Consider the following 27,133-nt stretch of genomic DNA (forward strand, 5'->3'; position numbering starts at 1 on the left):
TTTGGTGATGGTGGTTTGGAGCTCATCACAGAGCACATGCATGAGTTAGAGAGTCTGAACCTATGTGAGACTCAGGTTACCGATGATGGACTGAGATGTCTGGTAGATCTCAAGAAACTCAACCATCTCAATCTGAACAGCACTCCTCTCACCACTCGTACCTTCAGGTTACTCACTGTAAGTATGACAAACCTCTGGCAATGCATGCCTGTACTGTAGTGTGATTGGTTTGAAATCTTAACAACGAGATGAGACTGGGAAGTAGCCTGCCACTCATTCCTTTGGGTATGATTACAAATGCCTTTAACGGACAAAACTTTAGAAATTCTGGATTATTTTTAGGAGAATGCTTGGCTTCCAGATTGAATTGTCATCACAGATTCATGTTTTATCTCTATCTCGAAATGTAAACAAAAGAGGTGGAATTGTCTAATAAAAATCTGGTCAAAATTTAGAATTAGTGTATTATTTTGGTTGTAGGTCTTTTATAAATGTGTTAGTTTGAATTATACTTACTATTCTTCCTAAAACAAACTGAGTAGTTACACCATATGACTGATGATTAATTTTTTTTTCTCATCAGGGAAATTTGCCTGAATTGAAAACTATGGACACAAGATACACTGATGCCTGAGGGCTAGACACCGGCTGGGAAACTGTGCTTGGATCTTCTTATGTCAACTCACAACTCACAAACATACAAAAGAAACAACTCTAAAGCTTAAGCTGATATCTTCATGGAAGCCTTGCATGTCATTGAACAAAGGGTGAAGAAAGGGCACGAACTTAAAGACATTAATAGGAGCTTTTCTTGATTAGAATTCTATGCTCTGCAGGAGTGTGTTGTAATCCCCATATTGTGTCTGGCCCACATGGATTACTCGGAGCATCAGAAGCCAGTGGAAATCTACAGCAGCTAGGAGCTGTGTATACATGTGTGCAAATCTTGACAAGAGGCAAACATTAATGAAAGAAATCCAAGTGGAAATATGTATGAATATTATGTCTTATTTTTTATTTTTACCCTTTTTCATTGTTAGAATTGAAAAAGAGTGTTTCATCAAACCTGTAAGAACATGTTTACAAATTCAGAAGATATGAATCATTCTTTTCAGATTTTATAAAGACATTGGTCAGTTTTTGCATTGGTCAGATTCTTATTTTTTTGTTTTGTCAATGAGGTGTAAAATCATTTAAACATGTTATATCTTGTTTTGTTTTATGTAAGGCAAGTCTGACATATATATATAAGATGCCCCTATTCTCAGATTATCAGAGGTGATACCGGTTAACAGTCAAAGCTCCTTTCAGTCATATTTTATGGTTGCTTTCATGTCTTTACTTTGATTTTCTTTCATTCATGAAATAGAAATTTGCAATGTATGACAAGAGAATTCTATATATGATCATTTATATCACACAGAGATATTAGATATTAGATATACTGTATATGTGAAAGACATACGGTATGCTTCAGATTTTTATGAAATCGTAGAATGTCGAAAATGCAGTACTGCTTGAAAAAGAGAGATTATAGCCCGGCTTAGGCTGTGCTTTTGTTCATTTTATTAATGAATATGCTGTAAAAGGGGTTTCAGGCATTAATGTTCTTCTACAATAGAAAATGCAAACATTTTGATACACGGCTCATGTGATTTGAGAATTAGCTGCATATTTTGCTCACAAAGTTGGTGTATCAATGTTTAGTTCATTACATAATGTTTAAGTTGAAACAATCAGTCATTTGCTGCAATGCAAGTACCGGTATTACAATTATTTTGAAGAATGTTTGTAGTTGACTCAAATTAAGCCATTCCTTTAGACTTACTTATTTGAATATTTTCTGAGGGAGTATGATCAGACAAAGATTATATGGGGGGGGGGGTGTAATGTAAGGACCTGGTAAGCTTTTGAAGTTTTGTTTGCAGTGCAAGATTAAATACATACTATAGTCTATGATCTATAAAAGCACTACTCGGTGAAATACTGTCCATTAGTTAATTGTACTTACCTCTGCATTATTTGGTTGTTCTTATCAATGAGAGTGAAACAAATCAAATAGCCCGTTATCATAATCATGCAGAATCATAATCATGATCGTAAAAGGTCATGGAATCATCAAGAGTTCTGAAAGTCATTAAAAATGTACCAGCCCTTAGAATTAACATGTATTTTAGAACTGATTATTTAGACAAGTACACATTTTAGTGCAATATTATATGTATTGAACAAACTCTTTTATAATGTAGATGTAGGTGTAGTCTGGAGACCAAACCTTTTTCTCGTGTTTTGTGTCCCGAGTACCATTTCTTTTTCATCTATTTTATTTTGTATTTTACTGTTATTTAAATTGCCTTTGAAATAAACCTATTTTTGTAAGATATAATATTTTATTCCAATTGAGGATTTCCTCTGAATTGCTCCAAACCTGATGCTCATCTTCACCGGATACATCAAGGTGTCACTTCTTCAATATTCAAAATGGAAAGATTGTTTTTCACACATCGTTTTATAAATAAGAAGATAAAAATTGAACAAAAGAGAATAAACATGATTATGCATGTTATGGCAGTTACTTTACAGGACTGATTTTTATTTCACATTAGTTGATGTAATATTTTCCCTTGCTGATATTTTAATGTCTGTAAGGGAAACTGTGAGTCGTGCATCTCTCTTTCATGTTATTATCTAGAGTATTGTTTCTTAGAGTATATTTAACATGCAGTTAAAAGAAACAAAATCTAATCATGTTTGATCAGCAACTCTCTTTCAAAGTCAATCATGCAAAAGAAATTGCATGTAATTTTATGTTCATTTATGGTGATGTCATCTAAAAACTTTCTTTTTTATTTCTTTTTTTTTGTATAAAGAAGAGGACAATGGTTGTATATTACTCACCAAATTATCCAAGATAAGTCTACTACTAGGTACTGCTACTAAAAAGCTGTGAGAGAAAGTGAATTTGAGTAAAAGCCTTTTTGAAAATGTGTTGTGAAGTGAGGGAGAAGGAACCCTTTTTTTTCCTTTTGATAACCATACAATGTACAGGTACACTTTTATGAAGAAGTTGCAATTTGTTTTTATTTCTTTTTCCTATGTTTTGTGATTGTAAATAAATTGAAAAAGAAGCATTTGAAATTGTGCATTTACGATTTATATTAAATGATGCAATTTCAAGAAAACTTGTTGACATTTCACTTATACAAGAAAGGTCATTGTAGTTTTGTGAATTGAAATTCAAAGATTATTACATTATGGGTAAGAGAACATCTTCATGATCAAATAAAGGGGATTAAACAGAATGAATCGGGGAAATATGAATAAATGTATTTATCTTGTAAATAGAATATATCATTACAAGCTATATTTATTAAGAATTTGACTTTACCATTGTTTTGTAATGAATTTGCAATGTTTGTCACATGTAGTGTGTAAGATATTTGCAGATGTCAGTTATATGTCAAATAAGTCTTTAACTTTTTTTTTCTTCTTTCGATTGATGTAATATTTTGTAAACATTTATGGAAGCTTTGTTGTATGAAGGAGAACGTGCTAGTTTTTATTTGTTAACTTCCCTTTTGTTCTATGTATATTTTATAAGCAATTTGGACTTGAAAATTGCATCCAATATGTGAATATGAGTACTCTTAAAAGCACTAAGGTAGAAAACAGTGATGTAAATTATGTAAGAAATTGTTCTAGCATTACAAGTTGGACACAAAGTGCTACAGCTGGGAGGATCAAGAGCAAACGTCTGTATGAGTGTAGTCTGCCTTATTTCAAATGTTACTTGAATGTTGAAGCAGACTGCATTCATGGTAACCATTAATTAGAATCTCAGGCACCAATCAATGAAGCTAACATACAATCAGCGTACGTCTGTCTGCTCCTAGCAAACGGGAGCAAAACAAAAACAAAAACCAACATTTTGTAAATTGTATTATGTGTGTACATTTATTAACAAAGAGTTCCATATTGCCTGCAAATTGCTCAGCTCATCTATGTACACTTAATGTCCATCATAGATTGTTCTTCAACTATGTGTGAAGATTCTCTCTAGTTGTAGCCTTAGTTGTACTAAATTTTAAGTAATCATCAGTGGTAAGTTGACGTAGTATGATCTTCAGAACCAGATAATGGTATCTCAATTCTTTGAGTCACACCACATTTTTCAGATTTTTGGCTAGTACCATATTGATCAATACACCTACCTGTAAGAAGTTAACTCACTTGACAACAACTGAATTGTCTGCTGCACAGTTTGTATGAGGCACTAGTATACAATGACAATCATATATCTAGCTGAAATTGTCATAGAGGCAGAATTAACTGAAATAATTGAATATTAGTAGTGAAAAGGAAACACAGACACAGAAAATTGTATTAAGCACTTAATGAAATATATAGTTTACTTTGTAGGTGACTGCATAGTTTATATTGAACAGATGATCCAAATAAATGTGCAGTTGATCCTTGTTTGGAAGATAATGTTTAGAACCCAGGTTGAGCATTATAAACCGTGACATCTCTCCCAGGATGTGTTTTCAAGTTATATCAGCACTAATACATCTTCTCGGTTTAATAACAGAAATGTTCACTTTTTACATAAATGCGATGCCTCATATTTTAGATGGTAAATATATATCTATTTCTCAAAATGGAGATCAGAAATGAAATCATTTTCTTTATATAAGAATAAGCTCTTGTTACTTGTAACTTCCTTGCCATATTATTTTTTTCTTCTTTTTAAGTACAGCTGTAAAAATGTAAGAGATTCTATTTTCGAAAAATGTGATTGTGTGTCCTTATAAGTAATGCTGTAAATTATCTGTTGTAGCTCGACCATTACCACCTCTCATTCTATTTCTCTTCCTTTCTTTTCTTCATCTCTTTTCATTTAACGTGCTCATTTGGCACTGATAATGTATCATTTTAGAAATACTCGACATCAAGTTCAAGTGTTTTGGCACTAATTTAAACTGTGGACTAAACTTAATCTACAAGTTTAAACCTCAGAGCGAACTCAAGTGCATTTTTAGGAATACCAATCTGAATACATGCATACAAGGATAACTTGGATTTTTAGCCTTTAAAGTATAAATCTTTTTCTAAATGTATTTATAGAGTGATATACATGGTGTTGAAAGATGCTCAAAGTTGTTTTTGGTTTCTATTTAAAGGTGCTATTTCTTAGTGAAGCAATGCTATAAAGTACGGCAATCGTTTACACATGATAGAGCTGAAAGTAGTACATTTTGAATTTGATTTTTTTTTTTTTTTTTTTTTCTTCATAAAAAAGGTTGTAGTTGACCAAAATAATAATCTGAAAGGATTGATGGTAATGATACTTTGGTTTTATGAATGTAGGGAGATGGCTTGATAACCATTTTTAAGACATCCAATCTACAAACTTTGAATATATATATCCTAGTAGCTAGGCCATAGATTCTCCTCATCAGTTGGAACTTTGTTGTAAGATCAGAAATATGATTTTCTGTTCAGTTCCAAACTTTTGTTGAAGAATTTGAACATTTTTTTGTAGTGAAATAGCTGATCTGTCCTAGTGGCTAGCAATCACATTCAGAAGCTGATGAAGCTGTATCATAAAAAAATTAATACTCTGATACAAACATTAGAAACTTTATTTCTTCAAAAAAAGCAAATTACTCAAATTTGTAGTTTTTGGTAGCCAGTGATGGGATGTGCGCCATGTTGAATACAGTGGTTGCTTTACTGGACAAACAGGACGATTTCTACAATATACGGTAGATATATCATAAAGAAGATCGCTTATCAATTATTTTTCCTTTTGATTGTTCGGCTTTTCACTACTACATGGCAGGGTTTGAAAGGATAGTGATTTGAATTTATAGTAACATCTATAGCAATGGACATGTAGACAGATTTTTATTTTGCTTTTAAGTAGGAGAGGAAAAGAGAGAGAGAGAGAGAGAGAGAGAGAAATAGAGATGGAACTGCTCAAAACTTGGTGAACATCAGAATTTTCTCATTAGATGTAATCTATCATAACGCTATTGATATGTGATGTTTAATGCGGTGTAAGGTATGATGTTTTGTCATTATTGAGCTACTTTGTATGTTCATATTCCTGTAATGTTTGTAACAATTTGTAACAATGAAATTTTCTTTACATTTTTATTTTTCTTCTATTATTTTCTGTTTTGTGGCTGTTTAATATTGAATAAAACATCATTTCTGGAGCAGAAATAGTGAGATGTTTTACGTCATATTTATTTCTACATTATAGACTTATATTATGAGTGTGTTGCCTGTGAGTAAATTATAAAGAAATAGAGTGCATTATTACTTGTCCCTTCATCCCCTTTCATGAAGTGACTCAAACGCATAATTCATAATTATGAATAAGGACCAAAGTAAATGTCAGTTTAAAGGGCAATCCAACCCTTGTAATAAGTTCATTTGAATGGAAGCAGAAAAATCAGACACAGAATGGCGGAAGTTTGAAATAATCGAACCAATATTAAGAAAAATATGAATGTTGGAACTATGAGATCACTACAGTTATGTGAATCTCAGATTGGCAATAGTGATGAACAACTCTGCTGTAAGTCATGTACAAAACTATCACTTATTTCTGTTTTTCTCCCAAGTGCCTTCACCCTTGGGGCACTACTCAAAAAGAAATTATGGACAGTATATCATTAACATGTCCTCTAAATATAAAAGACCATCCCGAGTCATACATTTTGAAAAATTGAAATGTTAGTCATTTTCTAAGTTGGAACAAATAAGGAGAGTTGTCCGCCACTTCATCACAGAGGTATGTATGTCCACTTTTATATTGCTAGGAGACAATGTGGGAATAAAGGGTAACCCATAACGAGTTCAGCATTAGTATCTTTGTGGACCTTTTAATTTGCCTCCTCCCCCCCCCCCCCCCCCCCTCAACCAAAAAAAAGGAGAACCAACATGAAGTATAGAGACACTTGTATATGTTACAATAGTTCATGAATTGAAGAGAGTTGCATAAAGTATGACATCAGAAGACAAGTAAGATATGTAAAAGTAAGTAGTGACGAGAGAGAGAGAGAGAGAAAGAGGGGGGGGGGGTGTAATGACATGCGAGGATGAATGATGAATCTGAAGAGTGATCTGCTAAAATTCTACTTACTCTTTCTTATCTAGTCTTTCCCACTCTTGCATTTCATGCTCTCCTCAATGTACATTCACTTTTAACATTATCTCACTTCATATATCCTCCTCACATTTCTCTCGCACCTTCTACTCAACTGTATCTCTGCCCTCCTTTAATACTTACAAGGAAAGTCAAGAACTTAGTTTTTACCTCGCACACTAACTTTGATATAACATTTCTAGCTCTGCTGTTATATTCATTAACAATTCTTCAAGTTTCAGATACATGTATATTTGATCTGAATGAGGCAGATAAAAGCAGATTTCCACTTCTTATGAAAACCTTGGAATCTGCTAAAAGTATATGACATAGCATTTAGACCGCATCAGTCTCTTCTAGTCTGTTTGCCTAAATGTTACAAGCACAGCACAGCTAGAAATGGCAAGTTAGTGTGCATGGGTAAAATAAAGACGATGAAAAAGACATTTCTAATATAATGTCAAGTAAAGACAAGAGCGAGTGCTCTGTTTCACCCGTGACATTGCTCTTGCTCCAATGTGTTAAATAGGAAAAAAAAATACTAGTATTACTTGTAACAATTCTCCACAAAATTTGCCTTTCTAAAGTTAACAAGTTGTCTTAAGCATCCAATTCAATATTTTATCTCTATATGAAGTCATCTTTCAGTGCTTATACATGTATTTCAAATTCACTTCAGAAATGTGTAATTGCAATACTATTTTTTTTTAAATTCATAGCATAAATCAGAAAGATAGATAATTGTTATCTATGTAAGGCTTCCAAGTGGTACAATAAATCAGTGTATTCAATATCTTTAGCGCTGTACCCCGATGACAGATCGATCAATATTGTTTTTGTATTGCTCTGTCATCACGGAACTTCAACTGTCAATACAATATTGCGTGATTATAAAATTTTGTTATTTTGATAGTCAGCCTGATATAGATAATAATAATATTGTATGGATCTGTTTTCATGTGATACAAGAATAAGAATATATTCCTCTTGTTATGACAATATATTTTTGTATCACATTCAAAGCCATCCAATATTATATAATTATATGTTTCTTGATAACTTACAAAACAAGTCTATATAGCCTATGAATACCACACTAATTGCCTGAAGCCTTAAAAGAATGATGAAAACAGTTTTCTCAAGTTCTCTTAATGATGAAAACAGTTTTCTCAAGTTCTCGTAATGATGAAAACACAATTGCACAGAATCGAACCAAGCTTACACAGAATATTCAAATTTACATCTAGCATCCGCACAAAAAAGTATGTAGTAAAAACTGGGTGCTGGGATAGAAAGTAGGAACGGTCCCCAATATGTGTACAGGCATAGAACATGTTGCCCAGTGCGTTTTTCACACCTCCAGCAAGTTTCTGTTATTTTGTTTACATTAGCGCATCCGGATATCCCACCTATTAAATGATAAAGGATGCAGAATTATTTCAAGCTATTTTTTCCTAACACATGTCCATATTACCACACCTCAGAATTCAAACTTCTCAAACACACCAGCATTCTCTCCGAGACAAGTCAAAAGAACCACACCTCAGAATAAAACTTCTCAAACACACCAGCATTCTCTCCGAGACAAGTCAAAAGAACCACACCTCAGAATTAAAACTTCTCAAACACACCAGCATTCATTCTCTCCGAGACATGTCCATATTACCACACCTCAGAATTAAAACTTCTCAAACACACCAGCATTCATTCTCTCCGAGACAAGTCCATATTACCACACCTCAGAATTAAAACTTCTCAAACACACCAGCATTCATTCTCTCCGAGACAAGTCCATATTACCACACCTCAGAATTCAAACTTCTCAAACACACCAGCATTCATTCTCTCTGAGACAAGTCCATATTACCACACCTCAGAATTCAAACTTCTCAAACACACCAGCATTCATTCTCTCCGAGACATGTCCATATTACCACACCTCAGAATTAAAACTTCTCAAACACACCAGCATTCATTCTCTCTGAGACAAGTCCATATTACCACACCTCAGAATTCAAACTTCTCAAACACACCAGCATTCATTCTCTCCGAGACAAGTCCATATTACCACACCTCAGAATTCAAACTTCTCAAACACACCCGCATTCTCTCCGAGACAAGTCCATATTACCACACCTCAGAATTAAAACTTCTCAAACACACCAGCATTCATTCTCTCCGAGACAAGTCCATATTACCACACCTCAGAATTCAAACTTCTCAAACACACCAGCATTCATTCTCTCCGAGACATGTCCATATTACCACACCTCAGAATTAAAACTTCTCAAACACACCAGCATTCATTCTCTCTGAGACAAGTCCATATTACCACACCTCAGAATTCAAACTTCTCAAACACACCAGCATTCATTCTCTCCGAGACAAGTCCATATTACCACACCTCAGAATTCAAACTTCTCAAACACACCAGCATTCATTCTCTCTGAGACAAGTCCATATTACCACACCTCAGAATTCAAACTTCTCAAACACACCAGCATTCATTCTCTCCGAGACATGTCCATATTACAACACCTCAGAATTCAAACTTCTCAAACACACCAGCATTCTCTCCGAGACAAGTCCATATTACCACACCTCAGAATTAAAACTTCTCAAACACACCAGCATTCATTCTCTCCGAGACAAGTCCATATTACCACACCTCAGAATTAAAACTCCTCAAACACACCAGCCTTCATTCTCTCTGAGACAAGTCCATATTACCACACCTCAGAATTAAAACTTCTCAAACACACCAGCATTCATTCTCTCCGAGACAAGTCCATATTACCACACCTCAGAATTAAAACTTCTCAAACACACCAGCATTCATTCTCTCCGAGACAAGTCCATATTACCACACCTCAGAATTCAAACTTCTCAAACACACCAGCATTCATTCTCTCCGAGACAAGTCAAAATAAATAAAAGAAACGCTAACAAAAATTCAAGTGAACACACTTTTCTTTGTTGTTAAACATCATTCAAAATCTCAACAATATTTCAACAATATTTCAAATAGAAATGAAATTGTTAACAATAGCCAAAGGAAATGTATATATCTACGGACAGTAGAAATGCATCACCCTCATAACTAGCATTTCCAAAGAGATCCAGAAATTGGCAGATCAATAAGGAATACTTAAATAATTTCTTATTTACAGTGCCACAGTGCACAGAGATAAAAATTGGTTAGTTGGATGACACATAATTATTTGCAATATAGGAGTCGACAATTCAACAGACAGATATGTTTTGACAAATTATGGCTTTACAGTGAGAAAGATGACTACAGCAATACCTTTTAGTTAAGGTATTGCAGAGTTTCTTACATCAAGTTTCTATCAATAGGGTTTTGCTAGTTACTTTCGGTCTTCAACGTCGTAATATTACATTTCTCAATTTAGAGTCTTTCAGGAAAGTTAGATATGCAACAATGCCTAACATCTAATTTCTTTAAAAACATTTGTAAGTAGAGTAAATGTTTAATAAATACCATCTTTCAGAGATTTCTAGCTCTTCATAGCACTTATCTGAAAAAGAGCGATGTGTTCAAAACATATATAATATATCCATATTCTATCAACTCAAATGTACATAAATAGTAATCAAGTCATCTGATAGGTACATGTATCTGTATTTATCCTGTCTTTCTTTTCCCTACCCTTGTAATTGTCACTCACCAAGGAATGGGCATGAACCTTGCTATCACAAGCATACCAGTTTCCTTCCTAAACTCTTGATGATGATGAATTATTTTGTACCAAAGAGAATCTTTCTAGCCATATACATACTGAGGTCTGATGTATTTCAAATGGGATGACTTGATACTAGGATTATTGGGTCACACTCTTGATGGGTATTGTAGGGGGGGGGGGTTCATGCTGTTGGTGGACGATATGCTAGCTTGCGAGACTTGAGAACAGACCACTTGTGCCTCTTAGTGTAGTAGGCAACGCCTAGGATCATACTTAGAACCATCAGTGCCTGGAGGGGGAGACAAGCACAGAGTGAATGAGTACAAGCAAGAAAACACATACATACATGTATCTCATTTTCCATTAATAGTTTATCTTTGTTGTTGTTGTATTTCAATTGATCAATAGTAATTTAATTTCATAATAGATCAACTAATTGGCATATCAGAGGTGAATCAATCAATCTTCTAAACCTTAATAAGTCAATTTTTAAGTTGATTATACCAAACAAAGTGATTTAATCAAGAAGAAAGAGTTACTTGTAATTGATAAATCAAATTTGTTGTAGCTTTGACATTTGTATATATATTGAGAGAGTCACGAAACTTGTTATTTGACAGAGTATTATTCATGATGAGTAGATAACAATTAATCATGAAAGTAAATGACATACCTTGAGACCCATCCTCTTGCGTTCATCATGTTCTGGTTCTGAAGCCCAACGGAGGAAGGTACTCACATCTTTAGCAATCTGTCCCATAGTGGCTGGAGTGCCTGTATACATCATAAAATTCAATCTGTCAATCTTACTCTTAGTATAACACTCTTATTATTACAATAATACATGATCCCACATTCAGAGCTTGATTCTTTTTCTGCCTGTGAACTGGGAATGAGTCACTTTAACATAAACAGCATATGATTAATTCAAACTTCATTATGTAATGGCATTTAAAACAAAAATAATGAGGAATTAAACACCGGTTTAAGTGGTCGGCAAAGTCTTTATTAATCTTTAGCACAAATACCACCGCAACCCTGTTAATGCAGAACCTCTCTGCTATCAATAACGAGGTCCTGTATAGAATGAATATGCACAGATTGCATTGGTAGGCACAGGTTTGAGGTTTGCCTTCTATAATGATAGCCTACATACAGTTGACTTCAATAAATTAGTCTGATAACTGACTTACTGGGGAAAGGTAACATTCTAACTTAATACTGAATGAAGATGAAAAAGTTCATTTTTAGGCCCATTTTGTTTTTCATCTTCTATGAGAATGTTTAGAAAATAAGGCCAAGGTGTATTGCATTCACGATTTAAACAATATTAATACTTCATGTTTTCTATAACCAGACGTTCAAAATAATTTCTTAATGGTCAATAAATATGAGTAAAGAAGGAGATTCTTATCTCTGAGCGACTCACCGTCTTCATATTCAATGATTTCATTGTAGATAGGAGGAGCCATGCCAATAGCTTGTCCAGGGAAGTATGGATTGTAATATAGATCACCCTTGACCTCTACACCAGCAGGAGGTTCACAGTATCCAGTCAGAAGAGCAAAGATGTAGTTCTCGTTACCATGGCGAGCAAGAGCGATGTAGCTCATATCAGGTGGGAGTGCACCTGTCAGAGGAGAGGTTGAGAGCAATGTCATATCAGAACTGGCATAACACTCGCTACAAGTGATTAAATGATATTAGTTCGCATGTGGATATTCCACTGATGAAGATTATGAGCACAATAAAAACAGTTTTGGTTTTCAAACTAAAGGAATACAACAGGACCATGTCAATCATGTCTAATATCGATCTAAACAAATAGCTGGGTAGTACAACACTAAAAGGGCCATCTCATTATCATTTCAATTTTTAAAATTGCCCTCAAAAATTAATTTATTGTTCCTTGTTCTTACATCTCAAGTACAATGCATTCTCCAAAAAGACACATGTCGACAAACTCATTGTAGATGATCGATCCATCAATAATAATTATAACATTGCCAATGAATTCAACGATTTTTTAATCAATATTGGTCCGTCTTTAATGCAAAATAACCAAGATACTGATACCAACTCTACATGTAATTATTTGCAATATTTAGAAAGAAATAATCAATCTGCTTTTTTTATGCCGATTACTCCAAAAGAAATAATTGATATTGTTTGTAATCTTAAGAATCGATCGAGTACTGGTTTCGACGAAATAGATATTTCCATAGTAAAAAAAGTGTTCCACATTATTTGTTTTCCGTTGTGCAATATTTTCAATTCTTCGATGATGTCAGGAATCTTTCCAGATAATTTAAAAATCGCCAAGGTGATACCTGTATTTAAAAGTGGTTCTACTGCAAATACTAATAACTATAGACCTATTTCTGTGTTACCTGTATTCTCTAAGATCTATGAAAAGTGTCTCTATAATCGATTGTTTAAATTTCTTGATCATTGTAACATAATATCAAATAGTCAGTATGGTTTCCGCCCTGGGTACTCCACATCTTCTGCTTTAGTTGATTTTGTCTGTAAAGTGTGTAATGCACTTGATAAAAAGAAAAACTTGATTGGATTATTTCTTGACCTGAGTAAAGCTTTCGATACCTTATATCATTCAATTCTGTTATATAAATAAAATAATTATGGTATTCGTGGTGTTCTTTTAGATCTTTTTAAAAGTTATCTGTCTAATCGTAAGCAGTATGTGTTTGTAAATAATCATGAATCTAATTCAGAGTTCATCAGATGTGGAGTACCCCAGGGATCTATACTTGGTCCTCTTTTGTTTCTTATTTATATGAAAGATATTTGTAACTCATCTCACATACTTCAATATATATTATTTGCAGATGACACCAGTCTGTTCTTTAGCGATCATAATATTGAAAGTTTGATTATTCATTTCAATCGTGAAATAATCAAAATTAATTCATGGCTAATTTCTAATAAGTTAATTCTAAACATAAATAAAACCCATTACATGATTTTTTCCAACAAGTCGATTGATTATGATGATATAGTTGTTTCGTTGAATGGTAACTTTATTGATCGTTGTTCTTCTTTAAAATTTTTGGGTGTCACTATTGATAGTAAGTTATCCTTTAATGAGCATGTTAAAGTCATTTGCACAAAAATTTCTAAAAGTATAGGTATTCTAAATAAGTTAAAGCATTTCCCACAAAATATACTCAAAATGATCTATAATTCCATTATTTCGCCTTATTTTCAATACTGTAACCTAGCCTGGAATTCCTCGCCTACATATTCAATGCTACGTTTATACAGATTACAAAAAAGGGCAGTGAGAATCATTTCGCATGCGAATTTTCTTGCCCATACAAAGCCTTTATTTAATAACCTGAATATGTTGAATATATTTGATTTTTCTGATTATGAAATTGCAACTTTTATGTACTTATGTTTTAAAAATTACATACCAAACAGTATTTCAGAAATGTTTTGTTATAATGCCGATGTACATTCTTATAATACACGTGGAGCTTCAAACTTTCATTTACCTAAAGTACGCACCTCTCTAGCTAAAAACTGTATTTTTTTCAAAGGGCCCAAAATCTGGAACAGTTTACCAGTACATATTAAAACCAGTCCATCACTAAATGTCTTTAAAAAGAGATATAAAACTTTATTACTCAGTAGATATATTAGAAATGTTTGATCAGGTTTCTTGTTCTGTTTTTTTGTTGATTTGTTTTGTCAGTTTTGTTTTTGTTTTTTTAGTGTTTTAGTTTGGTTGTTTTGTTTGCTGTCAATGTAAGAAACAAAAAACAATATTTTTTTTTTGTTAGTTTTTGTTTGTTGTTATTCGTTTGGGTAAATATACTTGTACAATGTAGTTATTCTGTAAATTTTCAATCTGTTCTTGTACTCATACTCTCTTTTTATCCTAATTTCAAATTTTCATTTTTGTTTGTAGGTGGCAGCACCAATAAGGCATTTCCTTCCTTTCTAGCTGCCTCCTCATTCACATAAATACTCACTTTTGCTATGTTTTTGTCCAGATCACCTTATTTTGTACTATTATCTTATGTAATGTTTGTTTATTTTGACTATATATCATGTGATTTTGTATGTTATTGTATCTAAATGTTTTTTATGATGAATGGAATAAACTTGATTATCTTATCAAAAATCCTTGAACGTATTATATTTAAAAGACTCTATAGCCATCTGTCTAGAAATAGCATTCTAACAAAATACCAGTTTGGATTCAGACCCAACCACTCCACGGAACTGGCACTTTTACAAGCCTTAGAGCATATAACCTCATGTTTAGATAAAAAAGAATATACTTTAGGGATATATATTGATTTAAGTAAGGCATTTGATACCTTAAATCATAACATAATGTTACAAAAATTGAAAAATTATGGCGTACGTGGTATACCACATGACTGGTTTGTTAATTATCTCAGCAATAGAAAACAATTTGTAAGCTTTAAAGGTTTAAGTTCTGAGACAATGCCTGTGGTATGTGGAATTCCACTAGGGAGTATAATTGGTCCTTTGTTATTTCTGATATATATGAATGATATAATTAATACATCTGAATTATTCCATTTTGTTTTATATGCAGACGATACCAACATATTTATTTCACATGCTGATAAAAATACTCTTCAAAATTATGCAAATGTCGAATTAAACAAGATCTCTTGCTGGTTCAAAGCTAACAAGTTATTTCTCAATACTGACAAAACTAAATATATGTTTTTTTGTTCAAATAAGCGCTTCAATTTGATTTTTCGATAAAACTAGATAACCTTGAAATACAAAGAGCGAGCAGTATCAATTTCCTAGGAGTACAGATAGATGATAAGCTAACTTGGGTTAATCACATCAACTCCATTCGTGGAAAGATTAGCATGTCTATAGGTATGTTGAGTAAGCTAAGTTATTTTCTACCGCTCAAAACCCTTTTCACTTTATACAATGCCATTGTCCTGCCTTATTTCGATTATTGTAGTCTTGTATGGGGAGGGGCCAGCTCGTGTCATTTAAACAGGCTACATACTTTACAAAAGAAAGCCATTCGTCTATGCTCAAACTCCCATTATCTTGCCCATACCCCGCCGTTGTTTAAGAAACTGAATATACTAAATTTCTCTGATAATATAACAATTAAAACAGGAGTCTTTATGTACCGTTATTCGATTTTTTTTTTTTGTTACCACCCGTGTTTGATAATTACTTTGCTACAGTTGACAAGAAACATAATGTTAACACAAGACAAAAAAATAAAATTTTCTTGCCATATGCACGTTTAAAGTTACGAAAGGTAAATTCTATTCCACAAAAAGGGGGGAAATTATGGAATAATATTGACAACTCAATCAAACATGTAACCACTCTTATTTCTTTCAAGTCCAAATTTAAGTTGCGTCTTCTTACCACATATATATGACTTTCTATGATACATACAATTACCTTATAAATTATATCGTTCTGTATTATTATTGTGTTTTAGTTTGTAATGTCCTGTATATGTCTTTTGTTTTATTGTGAATTTTAATGTTTTGTATTTTACACATTTGTCATTTATGTTATGGGTCCACCCACTTCTCTCAAGCCATCGGCTTTATCCGGTGTAAATGATCCAGCACAATTCTCAATGTATATATATTGTATGTGATTTTTTATGAAATAATAAATTGAAATTGAAATTGAAATTGAAAATCTTATCTTATCTTATATCTTATGCTCTCAATGAACTTCTTCACTTCTCCACAGAGCCTCGAGCATATAAGTTGCTTCCAATGTTAATGATATTGATAGTCACCATGCAAGCAGGAGCCTACCTACAAGAGCATAATTGATGTGTAGTTAGTATCTTACCTTGATTGGCAGCCCTTGCAGCCTCATCATTGGCATATGGCTTGGGGAAATAATCTGACAGTTTGCCTGGTCTCTCAAACATCTCTCCTTCTTCATCAGGTCCATCTGGAATTTGGAACTGAATACAAGGAAAGAAATTATGAATATGGTCTAATACATCTCCAGGGCTCATATTCATAAACCCTAGTTGTAAGCTAAATATGTACTATAGCCTTTGTAATTAGTTTACACCTAGCTTATAGACCCTGATGTATAACCCATCTTGAATTTCTCACATCTAAAAAAATATATATCCATAGATATCGCTTAGCATTACTATCCAGAGGGTTGCTGAGAATTGCTGAGGTCGTGATAGAAAATAGATCTTAAGACACAAATAGCAGATGGCGAAGACTTTAACAATTATACAAAATGAAATACCTAAACATTGATTTCATTCAAACTAAATGATCAGCAGATAAAGTTACCATCACAAAGTAGTTACAAGTATTGTTCTTCAATAAATCATCTGAAATCCATCCCCTGTTTGTGAACAATGAAAAGACAACATACTAACCACAGCTGAGCAAACAAAGTCAGGCTAGTTGAGAAATATCAAAATATTAGAACTAACCTAACATTCCTCCACATAATGAATTCTTTTCCAGTAATTGACCGTGCTATATCATTATTTCAAGCTAATCACATATATCGAACAGTCCTTGCCAAACTCACCTCCTCGGCTATTGTCTTGGCCTCTGCTTCAGTATGTGTTACTCCTACGAGGTTACGGAAAGCCAGATACTGCATACTGTGACAGGCTGAGCACACTTCTTTGTACACCTGATATCCTCTTCGCAAACTGAGCAATGGATGAAAAATAACATCATCTCATTAAAATGTACTTTAAAACAGATATAGATATTAAAAGTAGGTTTAAGGTTGCACCATGTGAGCGAGGGGGAAGACCTATGTAACACCAAGTGTTGCCTCTAATGGATGGTATTACACAAATAAATTTTTCCTAAAGATGAGGTCATGCACATCACAATAATTCAGCCATCGTAGCAGAACCACTTCCCGAGTAAGCTAAATGAACCAAATCTTCTGAATGGACTTATTCTGACACAAACAAACAAACAAACTCAGGTTAAAATTCCTATGACAGCACCTCTATTTCCCTTGTCAGTACCCTTGTCTGAAAGAACCCATAAATGCTTCTCAGAAGTCACATACTACCAACCTGGCATGGTCAAATGTGCTGAAGACTCCACTGTGAGGCCATATCAGATTAGGCGGATGAATGTCATACTCCTCTGCACTGACTGATATATGAAGGGCAGATACCAGGCCTGTGCTGCCTGCTGCTAATGCACCAAAGGTTACTAGAGCCTGGAATGGAGAGAGGGAAAAAAGGAAAAAGGAAATAATCCAAGTGAGCCTGTCAGAAGCATTAGTACTATCTGGGTACCTGCTCAGAATAAGGTAGTCATCACAGAGAAAGCCAAGTAAACAAGTAAACAAAAGAAACACAAATTTCTGAATTCCCCTAAAATGTTTTTTTATACATGTTGTAAATGCATAAATTCATAGATGAACATATAAACCTATCAAAGTGGGCACCCGGCAACTCCTCTCAAAGAGAACGAGAGAGATAAAGAGAGAAAAGGAATGTTGAAAACAGACCTTGAATTGGACCTACTAAAGGTAATTTACATGGAGAAAAAATTCTACTCATTTTTTTTTCAAAGCCAATGGACGTGTATAATGCAGGTATATTATAAAACGCATACTCACATGCAACAGCAACATTATTAGCAAGACAATCAACAGACAGAGGATGAGATAAGGGGGAAATGGAAAACAGAAAAAGAAAAATACAAGGAACAAAGAAGAAAAGATATATATTTAATGAAGTTTTGTTCTTTCAAAAATAGCAACTTCTTATGAAGTCTGAAATACTTACAGCCTTTTTCGTCCTAGACATGTGTGCAAATCCACTCAGCTTTGCCTGCAACAAAAAAGGGAAATAACTCATTCATCTATAAGATCTAATCATTCTGGGGAGTGTTTCGAAAAGACTAAGATCATCTTTAAGTTGGACTTATCTATGGCAGGCTGTTCATGCCACTGTTTTCTCTAACCATTATGATCTTTAAATAACATTTTTTTCTTCAAAAATGAATTATCAAAAAAGAGACCAATGCCAGTAAATAGTTAGAGCAAACAGTGGCTAAACGGCCTGCCATAGTTAAGTCCATTATTTCATTAACATTTCACATCAGAACGAGGTGTCCAAATCTCAGGTACATGTACATTTCAATATTTTTAGGAATTCAGTATCTGATCTGATTCATGATTTCTTACATAATATGAGAGCTAAAACAACAACAAAATATTTTTTTACGACAAGAACTGCATCCAGGCCAGATCAGTCAATAGCAAATGGAACTCAAACTTTTAGACTACAAAATGGCGAAATCATAAAATAGGGTCCTAGAAGTAGAATAAGGGATTTTAGCTAATTCAAACATTGTGAAAAGGCGTGTGCACAGGGAGTTCAATAAATTCAGCAAGTTCCGGGCATGCGCCTTCGTAAACTACTACTTATCGCAATTATCGTAAAGTTAGTATCAAATTGGGAACGCAAAAAATAATTTTTATGTGTCAGCCCGTGTCTTTGCATTTCAGCCGGAACTAACAGCGAACACTCGTAAGAGGTCAGCGTTTTTATCATGTAAATCATACCTCTACTATCATCAGGAACACATGGAAGGTAAGCCAATCACTATCCCTCCCGTACTGCCATAGCAAAATCTTACATTTCATATTTATTTTTTAGACCGATTTCAAAGTGCTTTTTTTATAAGACTATATATAAGAGTTCGCTAGCGTACTCCAAAGCCACTGAGCACTGTTTGATGGGTTGCGGGGAGGGGTTCTTTTCAGGCGCATTTTAGGTTTTGTTTTACCTGCATCTCTACGCAGGGTATGAGTGCCAGTGAAGTTTTATGACTTTTTTAGTTGCAGCGCGGTCGAAATTTTTAGATCGCGATATCTCTGGAATCCTTCGACGATAAATTTTCTAGTTGAACCAATTTTGTAGTAAAAATCTTTGTCGTCCATTTGGTAATTATTCAAATAGAGTCTAAATAAATTTGTGTAGAATATGAGATATCATAGACTGATCTAGACTAGATCTAGACAGATCAATTCTAAAATTTTCAAAATCTCTGCGAAATTTGGTCACTCTTGTACTTGACACTTGTAGACCCTAGAAGAAGTAGTTTAAGGTGATTGATGAAATACCATAAACATATAGGTCTAGGCCTAGATCTAATGTTCTTTAACGTGATATGAGGGGTTCTGTCTATCGCGTGAAACTGAAAGAAACATTAGCATGATTAGGCCTAGATCTATTTGCCACAAATCAGAGAGACGAGACCAAGCCCGGTGTCATAGGCGATTTGTTCCGTGCAGGCGATCGGTTCCTCCGGAACCGATCGCCTGGATATGTACCCGCCGATTTGTTCCGGATTCGTAGATTCGTTCCGCTAGTCACAGGCGATCGGTTCCGGCCAGGCGATCCGTTCCGAATCTCATCGGAGAGCGTGCGTGCTCACGTATTATTGAATACACGCCATGGTACACCCCTAAAGCAAAATGAACTATTCTGGTCGGCCTTTGCAACCAATCAAACTTCTCCAAATTAGCTACGCCAACGATTGCCAATTTGAGAACTTTGTATAGAAATGCAGATTCCCGTTGTTCAAATATGTTGATAATTGCGGCCAATGATTGACCACAAACAGCGCCGTCGCGAAGCGACGGGGACTGGGTGGTCTAGCAAAAAGGGCAGTTGTTGCCATAGGCTTAGTTTGCCTGTAAAAGCAGATGTCGGGGTGTTTTCTAATCAGGCCTTCTAATTTGGTTTGAATGCTGCTTTATATGATATCGTGTTACGTCAACCACCTATTACCGGGCTTCGATCATCACAGAATCTAATTATGCATGTGGGCTGCATGCATGATGTACATGTAGACTCTAGTTTAAATGAAAGAGATGCGGGGTGGGGTGGGGGGGGGGGGGGGCCGGGGTCAACACAAAAAGAAATGAGTGGTCGAGCTGATAATTAAGAAGGACCAATAAAAATTAAAAAAAAGAAATGAAGAGAAAGAAAATTCCTCAAGTAAAAGACGTGTCCGGCAGAATAAAAAAAAAAGAAATAAAAGAAAAAGCCGACATATTTTGTTGAATTTTCAACCCTTGGTACTAGCCAACGAACTCAAACCAAGTAGAAGGATTGTGTCCGTTCACGTTTCACGCAGCGCAATGGACCGCTCGAGTGCGCCCGCCGCCATTTTGCGTAGTACAGGAAATCGCCTGCGCATACGTATTGTGTACAAGCTCCTATTGCAATTGGAGGAAGGGACGTCCAGAAACCAGGGTTTTATTGTTAGTTTTGGTGAAAAATATCTTTACATATTTTGTTTATGCCCTTTTCCAAGTCCCATACAGATGTTTGATGACTTGAATATTAGAATAAGAGCGGCAGCTTGGACAATAGGGGAGTTGAAATTTTAGGGTTTTTTTTGCATAAAGACTAAAAGAGCTAGACTATTTGTTAAATATCATTTGTGGTATTAGGCTAGTTTTGTCTCTTTCTGTGATAGAAAGAATATATCAAATCATATAGGCTCTATCTATATAAATCACTCCCACTTTCTCTTTACACACACTCGTAAATTCTCAGTCTTTGTGTTTCTCTTCCCACTCCCCCTCTCTCTATCCCCTTCTCTCCCTCCCTCTCTTTTTCTTTCACACTCCCCCTCTCCCCTTCGTTCTCTCTACCCCTTTCTCTACTCCCTCTCTCTTTCTCTCTATCCCCTTCTCTCTCTCCCTCTCTTTTTCTTTCACTCTCCCTTTCTTTCTCTCTTTCTCTCTATCCCCTTCTCTTTTTCTCTCCCCCTTTTTCTTTCACTCTCCCCCTCTCTCTTTTTGTCTCTCTCCCCTCTCTCTTTCTCTATCCCTTTGATTCTTGGCACTGCAGAAGTAGGCCCACTGAATATTAATATTATTTCTTTTCTTTCCCTTTGGAGGCTACCATTTAGCTGCCAGATATTATGTTCATCCCATATAGGCATATTAAAGATTTATCTAAGAAAATTAGTGTTAAGTAATGACACATTGTGGCAACTATTCACATGTCTTTCCACATAATTGTGAATACTTTCATCTTTATTAAGTTTTTTTTGTTAACCTTGGCATTGCGCTATGTATTACATGAATGTATACAGTACATATCAAAACACCCATGAACTATTGCAATGGTGGATATGAAGAAAAAAATCCTCAATGGTGTGGAAAAAACGTTCCTCAAGCAAGCAATCATGGCACATTATGTTTATACCGGCACATTTCTTATTCATTTTAACACACAGAGAAATAATCACATGTACATTTGCATTTGACTGACTACAATGAACAAAAGGCAAGATTTTCTCCCTTTTAGCACTCAAAACTTGAACATACTTCATTAAAAAACTAGACATCAACAAGATATAATACATATGAATCAGTATTTCCCTCTCTTTGGTTTGTTCATGAAGCAATGTATGGATTCATGTGATTTCAGTGAAAACTTTTAAAACAGATTTTTACTCTAGATGAAAGTTGCAACTTTCATTTAGCTCAAGCTCTTTCAGTTGGTAAACATGGATACAACCATTGCAACTACAGTTTGAATTCAATAGTGTAGAATAGATGACACTGCACATTGAACAATAAAATCATTGGACAATATTTTATAACAAAACAGGGATCGTTTGCATACACCGTGAACCTCTGTATACAGATTTTCATACAACATAATGAGTCACTTCCTTATCTAATTTGACGAAACAATTTGTTTGTACACACATGTATGTGGCACTATGCCATCACCGAAACATTATCCATTATCAAGAAACATTTGTAAATAGCTTTGGGAACCATAAGTGATCAGAGTCAAGTTAAAAATACAAAATTTAAAGAAAATCCCTTTCCCTGAAACACGTTGACAATAATCCAGTTTTTTTTAAAAATTTCTTTGATGCCTCTTTCGCAAATTCTAATCTCAAATCTAATTTATGCAATCAGATTCAAACTATACCTAAACCTGTCAGACAGAAGACAGGCTAGTGTCAATAATAGAATCACACAATTCCTTTCTCTCTGGGTAAGCCTAGATGTATAAAACACAGAATAGACCAATAGGGCAAACATCGTAATAAATATCGTATACTATATCCCTGTAGTGCACATTCTGTCATTTCATTGGGAAGGAGAAGATGAAATAGTCTGTTTGAATTAGTATATTTATTTCATCAATGGTGAAATATTATGTAAAAAATACACATAAATAAGATTGACCAATTTTTTACCCTTTTACAGCAGAAATCCTCAAATATTTCAAAATGTATATGTCTTTAAAGATATACATGTACCAGAATAATGGGAGCTTCGCAAAATATTGCCTGGTGTTTTTTGTCTTGATTTGTATTTCAAGTGCTGTGCTTTACTAGGCCATATGAAATCACTACATAATCTACACATATTCATCTGAGGAGTAAGTTTTAGAGGACGTAGGAAGGTTCATGCAGGTAGCTTCCAACTGCCATGACTGACAGGTCGTAACTTTCACAATGACCAACTTTGATGAGTAAAATTTCTTGTGTTTTACAACAATTTAAATGTCCAAATTTAAGGTTTAAATTTTGAGTAAATTCCAGTAAATTTCTTACAATGATGCTTGAAAGTCTGACGAATCACGGGAAATTGTGTCACTATTAATACCAGCGCCGCGATGCAACATGTTCATAAGTTCAAGTTAATCTTCAAAGTAACTTGAACCAAGTTTCACCAAGTCAAACAAAGAAAGTGACCTGCTTATGCCCCAATGATTCCCCCCCCCCCCCAAAAAAAAAAAAAAACAACAACACAAAACAGTACAGTATTCTCTGGATATCATGTATTCGATATTATCGGTTTATAATACTTTGCAGCTCTGTGGAATTCAATATTTTTGATAGTTCATAGCCGATGTCATTGAACTCGAGCGAAAACAGTTCACAAACATGGAAATGAATAGATGGGACCGATGTACAAATACACGCTTTAGTCTGTGGCTTTCTGCGTTCGGATTATCATGCAAAACTGTTTATTTTTGCCATGTTTTTAATGAAGTGATCACTATATGAAAGGTTATTCCAGAGCCTCTTTTAAGGCGATTGGTGCAGTTGAAAGCTGCACAATATGGCATTTAGCAGACGAAAGTTGAGCATACACATAGCACGTAGTCGCAGTTCGCTTTCACAACGCTCGTTCTATCCAAGATGGCGCACGGCGGTGCAATTCAGCGGTCTCGGAAAATCCTTCTACTTACTTGGATTTCGATGGTACTAGCCGACAAAAAATAAATAATATTGGTTTTCATTGCAACAATAAATACAAAAGTATCAAGATAAAGCTAAAATTTATTTTTACCATGTTTATTCGACACAAGTAATAAAAATATACGCGATTATATAAGCAGAAACGTTCGGCCAATGTCGGATAAGAACGGCGGCTTTCGAACGTATCTGCGAACGAGTCGATCCAGTAGATTCGTTCCGAGGAACAAATCGGCGCGCCGATCTGTTCCGCGGAACCCGGAACAAATCGCCTACCACACCGGCCGCGCCGATCCGACGGCCGACCCGGTAGCCGTAAGAAATCTCATTCACACGTACCGTACATTTCCTATGCTACATCGGGTTTACATGCTACACGGCCCTGTTTATTCTTTCATTGTGTCAAGCTCAAGGCCTGAGATAAACTGCTTAAATCAATAACGATTTCATAAATAATGGTAACACATATTGACAGAATCGAATGGCTTCTATCTGCCAAAAACTGTAAATTTCTACCAACCTTGGGGCATAGAATCCCCGAATTCACACGTAAAAGTCCAGACGTTTTCCGTAAAATCGCAGCCATGATTCCTGTAGATTTTCGTAACCGAGCCGGTGTTTACCGTAATAGCATATCATGGATCTGTGGTTGAGGACGGGATTCGTTACCAAACAGAAATAATACAAAAATAACGTATAAGATACAATTAATTTCATGGAAACCCCCCAAAAAGTTATACCTATATTTCCAGATTTATTTTTATTAATTAAAGTGAATTTCTTAATTTTTTATTTTAATTTAAAGAAGGAATTCGAATTTTCTTGAATTTATTAGCATTATGGGTAATATACAAATACATGTAATAAGATAGAGGTAATCAAGTTAGATAATGCACGTATTTCAAGATGGCGCTATATAGGTATTTGCCGCATCGCGATATCAGATCTCTATGATTTGCCTTTTCTTCTTCTTCTTCTGATTAAAGTCTGCCTCCTTCTTGCAAACTATGTGCGTGTGTCTGTGTGTGTTAACCGCAATTCACGTCCATTCGAGTGCTCTGTTTACAGTTTATTTACAAATATTTACAAGTTTATGTATAGTAAATGATCTCTGATGATGATAATAATAATGATAAAAATATTAATGGATTACTTTGTTTTAATGAATCACATGTATAGAACAAGAGGGAGAGAACATTTAATGCTACGATTGCCTAAGTGTAGTAAGACACGTGGGACTTTTTCAATTTCTTTCATTGGAGCAAAGCTGTGGAATAATTTGCCCATAAATATAAGAGAAGAAAAAACAAGATCATCATTTCGTCAAAATCTCAGAATTAAACTCCTTAGCAGAGATGAATCATAAGGATCAAATAATATGATATTAGGAAAAATAAATGTTAATATGACTTTGCATACAGTTTTAGATATTCGGAGAACCAATCCCGACTAGCACTCGTGCTAACTTTTGGTTCTTCCTTTAACAACATTTTTTAAGTTACTTTTTAAGATTAAGAATATGCTTTATTTGAATCACTTATACGTTATTGGAACTCTGTGAATTTCAATTCCAGCCACAAATCTCTACATATTATTAAGTTATAGCTAATTCACAGGTTTGATATGACATGATATATGATTAACTTAATTTGTATGGTTCAACTATAGATATTTTCTTTTTCTTTGTAACCCATGTACATGGATATGTATACAACATGTTATTTTGTTACCCACTTGAATACATTTTGTAACATTGTGTTATGTTGTTGTTAATAAATTCAAATTCAATTCAAATTCAAAATAATAATAATACTATTGTCAAATTCTATACGCAATCGTACTTTTTCAATAGTGTTGTAAGTCCATTTATTTATTCTATTTTCTTATATCATTCCATTATGTCGAAACGATTTATATCCGTGTTTCCATATGAATATGTCATTGCACATTTGCTACTGTGTATTATCTATTTGTGTATATTATTTTCTATTGTATATTGTTCATGTGCTTTATGTAATGCCAATAACTGAATTTCCAAATGGACCAATAAAATCAATCTGAATGTGAATCTGAATAATTATGTTGCCTCACAGATAGCTAGAGATAACATTTGCTTTTTTTTCCTTGTAAATTGTTGTTATTTGTGATATCCCCGAACAAAATCATTATGCTAATTATTCTTTTTACGACATTGATTGACTTTAATCTTTTGCTTTCCTACTGATTTCAAAGATAGTATAGGCCTAAGTTGATTTTTTGTAAAATATGTGAAAGTAGAAATACGGCAGTAAATTTGTGGAACGCATTAAATGAAAATAAAAGAAATCATATTTATCATAAAATTATTATTGATCGCCATCCTTATACCCCCGGGAGAGGGGGGGGGGCCTCTCATGCATACACAAGTGCTACCCACCCGTATCCATTACCTCTAATGGACCCTAATGTCGTATCGCACCTTTTTTTTTAAAAATCTTTAAGAAAACTTTGAAACCTGTTAGCCTAAAAAGGTACCTGGGGGAGGGGGATCATGGTGTGTGATCAGCGCTAGCTTGAACACTCCTTGGTTTTTGTGCCCGGCCCCATTTTTTTATTAAAGGAAATCGTCGAAGACGCCGAACCTGTGAACCTAGCTGAAAAGTTATCTTTTTTTGGGGGGGGGGGGCGTTATAGTACAAAAAATGGGCCCCCGTCTTATGAGTTGTGATCTCCAAATCAATCACATCCTCCAATCAATCGCAACTTTGCAGTCTCCTATTATATCTGTTATACATAGTTGTGATTGATATCAATCGCAAATAAGTTAGAGGTGCGTAGCTAACCATGATGAGAGTGCCCCCCCCCCCCCCCGCGACCACTCGGGGCTTATATACACTGTTTCCCATAAAGTTAATAATTTTTGTTTTACCTATATAGTAATAACGAAGTGATTGGGAGTTTATGATTTAATTGTTATCAATAAAGCTTATATCTTCTCAGAACTTTTTCGACCAATCTAAAGAGTTATTAAG

General features: G+C 34.5%; 2 protein-coding genes across 2 annotated transcripts in view; one reads left to right on the forward strand and one right to left on the reverse strand.

Annotated features, from left to right (window-relative positions):
• LOC584896 (C-Maf-inducing protein) overlaps positions 1–6,228 on the forward strand; it is a 59,590-nt gene extending 53,362 nt beyond the window's left edge. The window contains exons 16-17 of the mRNA XM_030975893.1: positions 1–177; positions 584–6,228. Coding sequence (XP_030831753.1) covers positions 1–177; positions 584–634 — 228 coding nt within the window. The 3' untranslated portion in view covers positions 635–6,228. The remainder of the gene's footprint in view (positions 178–583) is intronic.
• Positions 6,229–10,181: 3,953 nt separating this feature from the next.
• Positions 10,182–24,773, reverse strand: LOC586686 (cytochrome c1, heme protein, mitochondrial). Its single transcript, XM_030975263.1, has 8 exons — positions 24,643–24,773; positions 18,659–18,703; positions 17,936–18,084; positions 17,428–17,554; positions 16,714–16,831; positions 12,290–12,490; positions 11,534–11,634; positions 10,182–11,149 (listed from the first exon to the last, which is right to left on the reverse strand). Exons 1-8 carry the CDS (start codon positions 24,706–24,708, stop codon positions 11,042–11,044), a joined length of 915 nt encoding a protein of 304 aa, XP_030831123.1. The 5' UTR covers positions 24,709–24,773; the 3' UTR covers positions 10,182–11,041.
• Positions 24,774–27,133: the final 2,360 nt, after the last annotated feature.

The sequence above is a fragment of the Strongylocentrotus purpuratus genome, unplaced genomic scaffold (assembly GCF_000002235.5).
Source record: "Strongylocentrotus purpuratus isolate Spur 01 unplaced genomic scaffold, Spur_5.0 spur5_scaffold_8, whole genome shotgun sequence".
NCBI lineage: Eukaryota > Metazoa > Echinodermata > Echinoidea > Camarodonta > Strongylocentrotidae > Strongylocentrotus > Strongylocentrotus purpuratus.

Coding starts and splice junctions, on each gene's coding strand:
- LOC586686 (XM_030975263.1), bottom strand. CDS start 24,708: ATGGCTGCGATTTTACGGAAAACGTCTGGACTTTTACGTGTGAATTCG. Junction 16,832..17,427: donor CCAAGACAATAGCCGAGGAG/GTGAGTTTGGCA, acceptor CCTTGTATTCAG/TTCCAAATTCCAGATGGACC. Junction 12,491..16,713: donor TGCAAGGGCTGCCAATCAAG/GTAAGATACTAA, acceptor CTCCTCTGACAG/GTGCACTCCCACCTGATATG.